Here is an 11,437-nt window from a genome sequence, read left to right as displayed (position 1 = left end):
GCAGGCATGACCCCCAGTAGGGGGCATGCAGGAAGCAGCCAACTCTCTCATCATTGATGTTTCTATATCTCTCTCCCTCTCCCTTCCTCTCTCTGAAATCAATAAAAACATATTTTTTAAAAATTTGGAAAGAACTTAAATATACATTTCTCCAAGGCAACATACAGATGGCCAATAGACATATGAATAGATGCTCAATGTCACTAATCATCAGAGAAATGCAAATTAAAACCACAATGAGATATCACCTCACACCTGTCAGAAAGGCTATCATCAATAAACCCACAAATGGCCCTGGCTGGTGTGGCTCAATTGGTTGGAGTATCATCCAGTACACCTAAATAAACATCATGGGTTTGATTCCTGGTCAGGGCACATACCCAGACTGCAGGTTCAATCTCTGGTCAGGCAAGTACTGAAGGTAACCAATAGATGCTTCTCTGTCACATCGATTTCTCTCTCTCTCCCCCTACTCTTTCCTCTCTCTCTAAAATCAATAAAAAACATTTTCTGGTGAGAATTAAAAATAATAACAACAATAAAAAAATAAATCCACAAATGACAATTATTGGTGAAGATGTGGAGCAAATGAAACCATTGTGCACTGTTGGTGGGAATGCGGATTGGTGTAGCCACTGTGAAAAATAGTATGGCATTTCCCCAAAAACATAAAAATTGAACCATCTTATGACCCAGCAGTTCCATTTCTGGGAATATATCCAAACAAACCTGAAGCACTGATTCAAAAAAATATATGCACCCCTATGTTCATTGCAGCACTATTTACAATAGCCAAAATTTGGAAGCAGCCTAAGTGCCCATCAGTAGATGAATGGATAAAAAAGCTGTGGTACATTTACAAAATGGAATACTATCCACCCATAAAAGAGAAGGAAAACTTACCTTTCACAACAGCATGGATCACCTAGAGGGTATTATGCTAAGTGAAATAAGCCTGTCAGAGAAAGACAAATACCATATGATTTCACTTATATGTGAAATCTAATGAACAAAATAAACAAATAAAATAGAAACAAACTCATAGCTACGGAGGACAGACTGACAGCTGTCAGAGGGTAGGGGAGGGAGGTTGGGGGGACTGGGTGAAAAAGGTGAGGGGAATAAGCAAAAAAAAAAACAACAAAAACCCTCATGGACATGGACAACAGTATGGAGATTACCAGAAGGAAGGGGAGTGGGGGCAGGTGTAAGAGCGTAAACATAAATGGTGATGGAAGGAGACTAGACTTTGGATTGTGAGCACACAATGCAATATGCAGATAGTATATTGCAGAATTGTACACTTGAAACCAATATAATTTCACTGGTCAATGTAACCTCAATAAAGTCAATAAAAAAGAAAAGGTTTTAATTTAAAAAGACTGATTATGATATAATGTGTTCAAAGAGTAGAGCATAAATTACAAAAGTGGTATATTATTTTTAAAAGCAGACTGTAAGACATATATACTCTATATATGCATATACAGTATGACCCTACTTACATGTCTATATGTTATTTTATTGCTGCATATTGGGATTATAACTTTTTCTCTTTGCTGATTTTTTCCTACACTGAATACATATTATTTTCTAATGAAATAATTTTTTTCAGTGTTGAGTAGGTGGGCACCAGACCAATGGTGTAAACTCAGTGTAGAATCTCCTCTCACACTGGGTCTGCTGCCCAAGTTGAGACTCCAACGATGAGCCTTGGCAGTGACCCAAGGGAAAGAACTGGGGGAGGGGGGTCCTGTGGAATCAAATAAGGAATAGTGGTTAGGGCCCTGACAGCAATGTGTCACTGAGTATCTGATCACTGAGTTACCGCAGGCATGCATAGAAGAATTTGCCAAAACGAATATAGCTCTTGGGAACTTACTTTGAGGCCCCACCAGGCACTGTCAAAGATTACCTTCCTAGCATACTAGAAAGCATTCTCTGCCGGCAGATATGCCCCTGTAAAATTATTTATAGGAGATTGGTTCACATACTCAAAATGATATGAATCCTTCTAATTATATCCAAACATGCCAAATGTCAGTACAAATTATGCTGAGGGTTCATGTTGCCAAATGTCTTGCCCTAACAAAGAGAAGATAGCTGCAGCATCAGCACATTAGTTCCTATATAAGCACAACAGATCCCACTGCTTTATCTCCAAGAACCCAGAGGTAAGTGATGAAGGCCTTGGGACTTGAAGGATCCCGGGGCTGGGGCAGAAAGAGCTTACCCCATGATCTATCTCTGAGTATGAAACTACTCCTCCCAACTTTGACTTTTATTTTCATAGAGCTAAGCTTTAGGCCAGGGAAATATTAATTCTGTAACTTTCTTCCTAGAATTTCAGAGCTTAGCTAATTAAAAACACACACACCTGTTGTTTTACAGTGTTAGACACTTCTGAACCTGCATTTTCATCTGGAACTCCAGAGGTAAGACTCAGCTTTATTCATTTATTGATGGCATAGGGGAGTTATTCTAATGAAGATGAGAACAGTTCTTAATTACGCACCATTTCTAGGTTTTTGAAATTATGTTAGATGGTACTTCCAAATGAGTGACTGCTAATAAATGCTAGCAAGTCATTTTTTCAGAACATCTTATTCTCAGAGACTGCCCTCATTTGGGTTCCAGGATTAAAGGACCATTTAGGCCAGCATGAGTTTTGACAGTGAATTCTCAGCTGTACTTAGACCTGTCAAGGGGCAATAGTCTATTCCATGCCAACCTCCCTCCACTGCAAGTGTTGAACACTTAATACATTTTTACCACGGTTTTTTAAACACCCCTGAAAAATTCTTACCTAAAAATTTAACAAACAAGCATCTTGCTAAAAACACAATATTTCAGCTACTTTCTAATGATTCACTGTTATTGGTTTTAAGATAGATTTATTATTGTTCATTAAAAAGCGACAAGTATTACAGAGTGCTAAATATAGTACCTAAAATGGAAGTGCTCCTGGCCCTCCCCAAGTAATGCATATCTGAAAGAAAAGAATCAATCTAGTATACCAATATTGTCAGGGCATATCTATCAATCAGAGGACAATGGCTTACACGCATGTGGTGAACCCTTAACTTTTTGTCTCTTTCCTTTTTCTGGATGGAAAGAAAAGAAGCTGTGGAATTTATGTGGGAGGAAAGGGCCTTCTTCATGCTGAAGCTCTCATTTCTCTATGGTTAGATCCGTTAACTAACAGTTGAAATCTCTCATGCCGAAAAGAGTGTCAAAGAGGCTTTGGAGTTAAGGCAATGCTAAGTCTCTTGGTAACAAATCAAATGACAACAAAACCCAGAGTACTGAGAATTTATTATGAGATTCTTTTAATGACCCACTGAGAGATATAATACCAAATATTAACATAAAGTAGGTGTTTAAAAATAATTATTTGCCTTATGAGTTAAAAAAAAAAAAAGGCCACCTATAAAGGCAAGGATGTTTTTAATAGCTTTGAAAACATCAACCATCATTTGCACAAGACAAACTTTCCTTCCTAACGCTATGCTTGCCCTAGCATATGGCAGATGAAAACATGCAGGAAAAAAGTGGGGATTAAAGAGTGACAGCCGCTATAAAAAAAAATCCACCAACAGTTTCAGCTATATATACAATTACAGTTTAGAGATTAAAACAAGCAAGGATTCCTTCTCAGTCAATTGTAGGTACTCAAGCCCTAAGGATCAAGATACATACAGTCTGGGAAGGGAATTTGCAAAGTCCTAAAAATGAAGACTCAAATAACAATCTCATTCCAAACCAGTTCTGTGTTAGTGTTTGTGTTAGCACACTCATAACCACGGTTTGTAAGAATAGTTACAGCCTAGGCAATAGAGGCTCAACATTTCTTTCATTTCAAATCCTAATTCCCATTATGACTTATTTCTACTTTTCTTGCTCTCCCATTTCTTCCGCAAGGCAGAATCCCCTTCTAAATATATCGCAGCCATGAGTTCAGACGCTGAGATGGCTATTTTTGGCGAAGCCGCTCCCTACCTTCGAAAATCAGAAAAGGAGCGGATTGCGGCCCAAAACAAGCCCTTTGATGCTAAAACATCAGTCTTTGTTGCGGAGCCCAAGGAAGCCTATGTGAAGAGCATCATACAAAGCAAGGAAGGAGGAAAAGTAACTGTAAAGACAGAAGGTGGAGCAGTAAGTAAAAACATGGAGAAAATACTTCCTGTTTTATTTATTTCTCTATCTCCTCACTTCGAGTTGAAGCCTAACTTGTTAGGAATTGCCAAGTCTACTGCCAACACAAGCACCTTTGTAGAGCATTTGAGAACACCGTATTTGGAAGGCAAAAGAAATTCTCAGCAGTAACCTCATTTCCTGCCTTCCCAGCTCCCCATGGAACTTTAACCCACTAGTACTGGCCTCCACCATTTCCCTTCTATTACCCAATTCCCAGTTAAATCCCCACACTTGGGAGAAATAAAAACCGAATTCTCGCATCAGAAGAAATACTATTTACAAAGCTAAATAATGTATTAATTCTCCCATTACAGCACCCCGCCCCCCGCCTCCCAATAAAAGTTTCTTGTAATGAATGGCAAGGAAAAAAAAAATTTAGCCTATTAGAATAAGAGTGAAAGGACATAATCTCGTAAACCTGGGACAGGGAATGTGAGAGGAAAAAAAATCTTTTTTAAAAATGTAGTATCCAAGCTCATCATAAGAAACAGATTTTCTTAGCATCAAACTCTGAAATGAATATCTTTTCATGACTTTAAAGGACAGTGTTTGCAAGTGTACGATATAACCAAAACAAACAGATAAACATATACCCTACCTCCAACCATTAATAAACACCGGTCTCTTACTTGCCAGACTCTAACTGTCAGGGAAGACCAAGTGTTCCCTATGAACCCTCCAAAATATGACAAGATCGAGGACATGGCCATGATGACCCATCTACACGAGCCTGGAGTGCTGTACAACCTCAAAGAGCGCTATGCAGCCTGGATGATCTACGTGAGCGCCCTTCCACATCTGTTTATTCCCTTTCTCTCTCTGAGTAAAAACAAGATCCACATGTTGCACTTTCCGATTTTCTCAGACCTACTCAGGCCTGTTCTGTGTCACTGTCAATCCCTACAAGTGGCTGCCGGTGTACAAACCCGAGGTGGTGTCTGCCTACCGAGGCAAAAAGCGCCAGGAGGCCCCGCCCCACATCTTCTCCATCTCGGACAATGCCTATCAGTCCATGCTGACTGGTGAGTGATTCATCTGTTTACAGAAATGTGCTAACAGAAATTTTAACAAACAGATTTTGTCTTGGCCCTGATTATAATAATGCATTGCAGCCACAGGGGGCTTAACTGTTTTCAAAGAACTTCCAGAGCCATAATGTTATACATTCTTCCCAGCAACCAGCCATCACCATTTTACAGACGAATAAAGGGAAACTCAGTGTGTTCACTGATCTGCCCAAGCTAACCCAGCTAGATAGACGCTGGAAGCCTAGTTGAAACAATTAACAGAACTCCGTAAACATATCTGTTGCTTTTCTATATTTTTTACTTTTACTTTCTGATTTGGATAGAAAAATGTTCAAATAGATTTTTTTTTTTTAATATTTTTAATAGGTTTAATTTTTATTGTTGAAAGTATTACAGATGTCCCTTTTTTTTTCTTTTTAAATATCCACATCCACAGCAATCAAGGAAAATAGTTACCAGCTATAGCTGGAAAGCTTTGTGAATTCTTTATCTTTAGTGACATAGCTAATACTGCTAGCCTTTGGGGTAGAATAAGAGTTAAAGAAAGAAAAGAGCTATGACTGTCCTCCCAAAAAATTTGATGCATTTTTCTATTAGAATGGAAGAAAATTAAAATCCCTCTTTCTTTGAAAATAATTTTTTAAAATTATTTCAAAGTCTGTAATTCCTGTCTCATCAAAGTATAAACAAAGAGCTTTGATACACATTATACGCCCAAATACTGCATTAAAACCTTTTATCTTCACACAGCAAATTTATTGCCTTTGGAAATATTCTAAATTCCTGCATTTTGGTAACTGATAGGGTTTTATTCTATTCCGTTTTTTGTGTTTATTTTGTTGTACTTGTTTTTAAATTGTCCTTTTAAGGAGAAGAGAGAAGAAAAAGGCATTAAATAGGAATCTTCTATTATTAACTGGCCAGCAGTTCTATAAGTATTTCATGCCATTAAACTATTCTTTGGTTGTCAACAGAAGCTAACTACTGTCCAGAACTTAGGTAAATGCTGGCTCCTTTCAGAGGTTTTAATACTCAGCAGCTGCACTAACCACTGCCACCAACCCTACCAAGGTACTCCTAATCTTTGGAACTGCTCCAAATTCAAGATTATTTGTGGCTTCCAAACATGATTTATGTATAAAACCATGCAAAATTGTGGCACTGGACCTGGTTGATGTTATTTTTTAGTATTGTCAAGAGACTAAACATTGTTTTCTTATCTATGCTCCCACTAAATGTAATAATGATCTTTCATGGTTTTTCTTCTACTGGAAAAATAGATCAATCTGAATATGTTCCAAAATCTGTGTATACTTCCCTGAATAGAACTTTAAAGTTCTCTAAAATCTGTACCTGCATCTAAATAATATCCGTATTTGTATCTATTTCTCTGAATAGATTTTTAGATTTGAGAATTCTCTAAAATCTATGATCTATCAGTTACAGAATTAGAGTGTTAACATATCAGAAGATTGGTATAAGTCAACATATCAGTCATATAACTAGTGACAATTTTTTTTTTAACTATTTAAAAATGTAGATGAAATAAAAAGAATAAAAGTAAATGATAATGCTTTTTATAAAGCATTTTGGGATCCTTCAGCAGAGGAAATCTCTTAAATCCTGAGTGTTTTTATAGCAGTATCCACCATAAAATGAATATGCCCATATGTACCAGACGGTATCGTTAGTTTCTGTTGTTCTCTCCAAGAGACCAAATGAATCCATTAGACAAGTGGTAAGTGGTAGGTAACTAGTCAAACTATGAGAATGTATAAGCTCACTGCCATGGAAACACACACAGGATATCTTTTCCTATATTGGGTGGGATTTTTTCCCCTTTTATGTGATTCTAGTTATTTGTGACCTGAGAATAATCTTGGAATAATTTCTACTAATATCAGCTCTGAAACTAGCTGTACTAATCTGCGATTGTGTTCATCCATAATAAAAGTGAAATGAATCTCTAAAACAGTGTCTTCAAAAAAAGTAAATGAACACAAACATTTACAATTCCAGAGTCCTTCCTTATTTAATATTACCAGCAGTCAAATTAATGATATCAAGAACTGAGAGGAGGCCAGGTAGCAGAAATATATATAAATTGAAGTTAAAAGGCCTGAATGTCTTTGACCTTAACAAGCTATATAATTGTTAGAAAAGTCACTTATTCCTTTCTGGGTCTTTAACAGCTTCTTTATCTGTTAAAACTTCAAAATTCTATGATTCTTACTGAAGTATTTACTTATAAAAGTATATGATGCCTGGGATTTTCTCTAAAATCTAGTGAGATTTGGCTGGGGATATAGATTATATAAAATTGACCAAATGATAATAACTGTTGAAGCTGTATGATGGGTATATGGGGGTTCTTTATTGTCTCTACTTTTATTGTCTCTACCTTTGTATATGTTTGAAATTTCCCATAACAAAAGTTATAAAAATAAATAAATTATGAAAAGAAATAGATGATTATTTGCCTCTTGTTTTCACAAATTTTACTCCAAGAGGCAAGTGCTATTTGGGAGCTAAACAAAACACAAAAATTATAAGCAACATCTTCAAAATGTTAAAAAAGACAAGCTAGATTTTATCTGAACTGATTCAAAAATCTTCATATTGACTGGTCTTGATTTCTCTTTCACAGATCGCGAGAACCAGTCCATACTGATCACGTATGTGATGTTTTTCTTCTTCTCTGGTTTGTGGTGATTGTCTTAGATGTTGACAATGTGAGCTGTAGTTCTGCTCTCTTCTTTGGTTTCTATTTGGCAGCGGAGAATCTGGTGCAGGGAAGACTGTGAACACCAAGCGTGTCATCCAGTACTTTGCAACAATTGCAGTTACTGGGGAGAAGAAGAAGGAGGAAACTTCTGGCAAAATGAAGGTGAGTCCGATAGCAGGAGTGAGAGTCAAGACTGCCAGGACTCTCAGGAAGTCTGGGGCCTCAGATGTGAGCACTGCTCTTGCCTTTGCAGGGGACTCTGGAAGATCAAATCATCAGTGCCAACCCCTTACTGGAGGCCTTTGGCAATGCCAAGACCGTGAGGAATGACAACTCTTCTCGCTTTGTAAGTCTCCTGGTCACAGAGGGGTCTTCTCTGCCCTTAAGTGCCATAGTAGCCATCTCTGACCTATCACTGCAACTGCATCACTATGTGCTTCAACTTTTTAATGCTAAATAATCTTTCTCTTTTCAAGGGTAAATTCATTAGAATCCACTTCGGTACTACAGGGAAGCTGGCTTCTGCAGATATAGAAACATGTGAGTAACAGGACCATTGAAAATCAAAAGAAGTGAAACAAGTGATTTCATTTGCAGGGATATTTTGCAACAGTTGGTAGGTACTGAACCTGCTGCCTGTGAGCCAAATGCCAGGCTTAGCCCTGATCTGCTGTGTGTTCCATTTACCTCAATCTCCAGCTGATGGTTCTGTAGCATATTATGCAATCTCTGCCTCAGAAGCAACCATGAAATTTTTTTCCTTGGCAAACACTAGGGCTATTTATGGGTTCCTACAAGTTACCTATAGATATACAATATATCTCTGTGATTTGCTCTTTATCTGAGCTTTGGTAATTGTTTCCAAGGAAGCCCCTGACCACAGAGTCTGAGATGATATAAGGAAGGAAGGGATGTTAAGGATCAATTATAATACAGAGGCCACAGGTCGCCATACGAAAAGTTTACTTTCCCTAGAGCAGGTATGCTTCAGTATCTGCTCTTAAATGGTAAGAATCTTGGAAAGCTGCCATATGTATTTGAAATATTTGAAATTCATATATGTATCACCAAGAGGTTTGATCACCAAATTGAAATCTCAATAGAGCCTGTAATATGTCCCAATTGTAGTGAAGACACTGAGGTTCATTTACTATCTCAGCAGCATTTATATTTTCTTCTAATTCAATATCTATTGCCCTTTCTTTCCAGACCTTCTAGAAAAGTCTAGAGTTACTTTCCAGCTAAAGGCAGAAAGAAGTTACCATATTTTTTATCAGATTACTTCCAATAAGAAGCCAGATCTGATTGGTAAGAAAGATCTTAAATTCACATATGAAAGTTAATATTTTTATTAACAATTGTTAATGTAAAATGTATCCCCTGAATTCTGTGTACCCAGAAATGCTCCTGATCACCACAAACCCATATGACTATGCCTTCATCAGTCAAGGGGAGATCACAGTCCCCAGCATTGATGACCAAGAAGAGCTAATGGCCACTGATGTAAGTCACACACACACACACACACACACACACACACACACACACATTTTTTAAAAAACCCATTCTGTATGGGAATGGCAATAGCAAACCCACTGTAGCTATGGTTACTTAAGATATAGTTTAAATTCTTCTAAATAAGTTAGTGTCTTCTGCCCTAATCTTTGTCCTCTCATTTCTCCCGGCAGAGTGCCATTGACATCCTGGGTTTCACTCCTGAAGAGAAAGTGTCCATCTATAAGCTCACGGGGGCAGTAATGCATTATGGGAACATGAAATTCAAGCAAAAGCAGCGTGAGGAACAAGCTGAGCCAGATGGCACTGAAGGTACCAAGTGAAGCTCCATCTGGGTTCAAATTAGAGACTATGGCAAGACAGGAAGCTTATTCTAAACTCAAATCTCCTTTTGTGGCCACACTTCTGAAGGGTATACACACATTTATACACACTGCATGCTTTCCTCACCCCCATTCTTTCTTCACATCTCAGTATCTCCATCATTTCTATCCAGCCCAAATAAGTTAAAATGAACCCTAATAAGCCACTTATCTAAAAAAAGCACAATGCAGAGGTGGGTCATACCATTTAGAAAGAGAGTGAGATGGAATAGTGCTCCTGCTTTGCCTTGGCAATGGCAGGTAGGTATGTAAGATAACTTGACCTAGTGGTCTATTTCAGCACTAGCTAGATAAACCTGGTGGCTGGTAACAGGATCTGCTCAAACACAGCTGAGGGTGAAGGATGTTCCTAGACATCTGTATGTGTGTATGTTGTCTATATATTAACCTGTACACAGTCTAGGCCACAATTAAGATAAAAAAGAAACTGAGAAAGAAAAACTATATACTTCACATATGGAAAGACTATGGAACATATAGGACCTACCACAAAAGCTAATTATCTGCTCCTTGAAGTCCTTGCTGACCTGCCAGCTTGACATTCTCTCTCCCTCCCCTAAACTTCTCAGTAGTTACTTTTGTAACTGACATGTGGCATTTTATATTACAGTCACTGACAGAATTTTAGAGACTCTGTAGTGAAATTTATTTCCCACATTTTCAGATAAAGAAACTGATCCAATGAGATGAAATTGGGAGGAGTAAAACTAAGATGAGGATACATATATTCTTTTACCCATCCCTAATAGAGGATATTAAGATGTATTTACCTTATCCTTCCAACTACACCTAATGTGTCTTAAGAGCAGAGACTATGGCTTATACCTTACATAAAATATTTCCATAAACACTGAACATATATTTATTGTTGATGAATTTCTCAAAAGCTGCTTGCAATAAATTACCAAAGACCAGTGTAACTAACTGACTACTTATTAGCAAGCACATCCTCTCATGTACAGAGAGCTTCATCTGATCTTCTATAGAATTATTTACATGTTTTATTTAAATAATAAAGAAAATGGATTGGAGAAAAATGAAAAGATTAGGTTAAAGAGGGTATCAGCCATTAAACTACAGTTCTTGAATTCTATTTCTGCAGTTGCTGACAAGGCAGCCTATCTCCAGAATCTGAACTCTGCTGACCTACTCAAAGCCCTCTGCTTCCCCAGGGTCAAGGTCGGCAATGAGTATGTCACCAAAGGCCAGACTGTACAGCAGGTAAGTGCACAATCCCAAGGAATCATACACATCCAGGCCTTTTAATAATGCCAACAAACATTATTCCTTTAATAATGCCTTTAATAACACCAAAAATATTACTCTGTCCATGAAGGTATACAACAACGTGGGTGCTCTGGCCAAAGCCGTCTATGAGAAGATGTTCCTGTGGATGGTCACCCGCATCAACCAGCAGCTGGACACCAAGCAGCCCAGGCAGTACTTCATTGGGGTGTTGGACATTGCTGGCTTTGAGATCTTTGATGTGAGTTATCTTCATTTTAATAAAAAGTGGGAGGAAGGTAATTTGGACTTTTATATATGTACTACATATTATGATTATTCATTTACATATGTAGTTTCTACAT

At 37.7% G+C, this 11,437-nt stretch overlaps 1 protein-coding gene across 1 annotated transcript in view; it reads left to right on the top strand.

Annotated features, from left to right (window-relative positions):
- The first annotated feature begins 2,391 nt into the window (after positions 1–2,391).
- The window catches only part of LOC308546572 (myosin-8), a 29,250-nt gene continuing 20,204 nt past the window's right edge, over positions 2,392–11,437 (top strand). Inside the window, exons 1-13 of the mRNA XM_081115675.1 lie at positions 2,392–2,435; positions 3,922–4,155; positions 4,834–4,977; positions 5,063–5,219; positions 7,873–7,900; positions 8,001–8,112; positions 8,204–8,296; positions 8,427–8,490; positions 9,160–9,258; positions 9,350–9,453; positions 9,639–9,777; positions 10,951–11,069; positions 11,185–11,334. Coding sequence (XP_080971801.1) covers positions 3,952–4,155; positions 4,834–4,977; positions 5,063–5,219; positions 7,873–7,900; positions 8,001–8,112; positions 8,204–8,296; positions 8,427–8,490; positions 9,160–9,258; positions 9,350–9,453; positions 9,639–9,777; positions 10,951–11,069; positions 11,185–11,334 — 1,413 coding nt within the window. The 5' untranslated portion in view covers positions 2,392–2,435; positions 3,922–3,951. The remainder of the gene's footprint in view (positions 2,436–3,921; positions 4,156–4,833; positions 4,978–5,062; positions 5,220–7,872; positions 7,901–8,000; positions 8,113–8,203; positions 8,297–8,426; positions 8,491–9,159; positions 9,259–9,349; positions 9,454–9,638; positions 9,778–10,950; positions 11,070–11,184; positions 11,335–11,437) is intronic.

The sequence above is a fragment of the Miniopterus schreibersii genome (genome assembly GCF_964146895.1).
Source record: "Miniopterus schreibersii genome assembly, chromosome: 16".
Classification (NCBI taxonomy): Eukaryota; Metazoa; Chordata; class Mammalia; order Chiroptera; family Miniopteridae; genus Miniopterus; species Miniopterus schreibersii.
The sequence above is the reverse complement of the archived record's forward strand: the minus strand, read 5'-3'. Positions and strand labels throughout refer to the sequence as shown.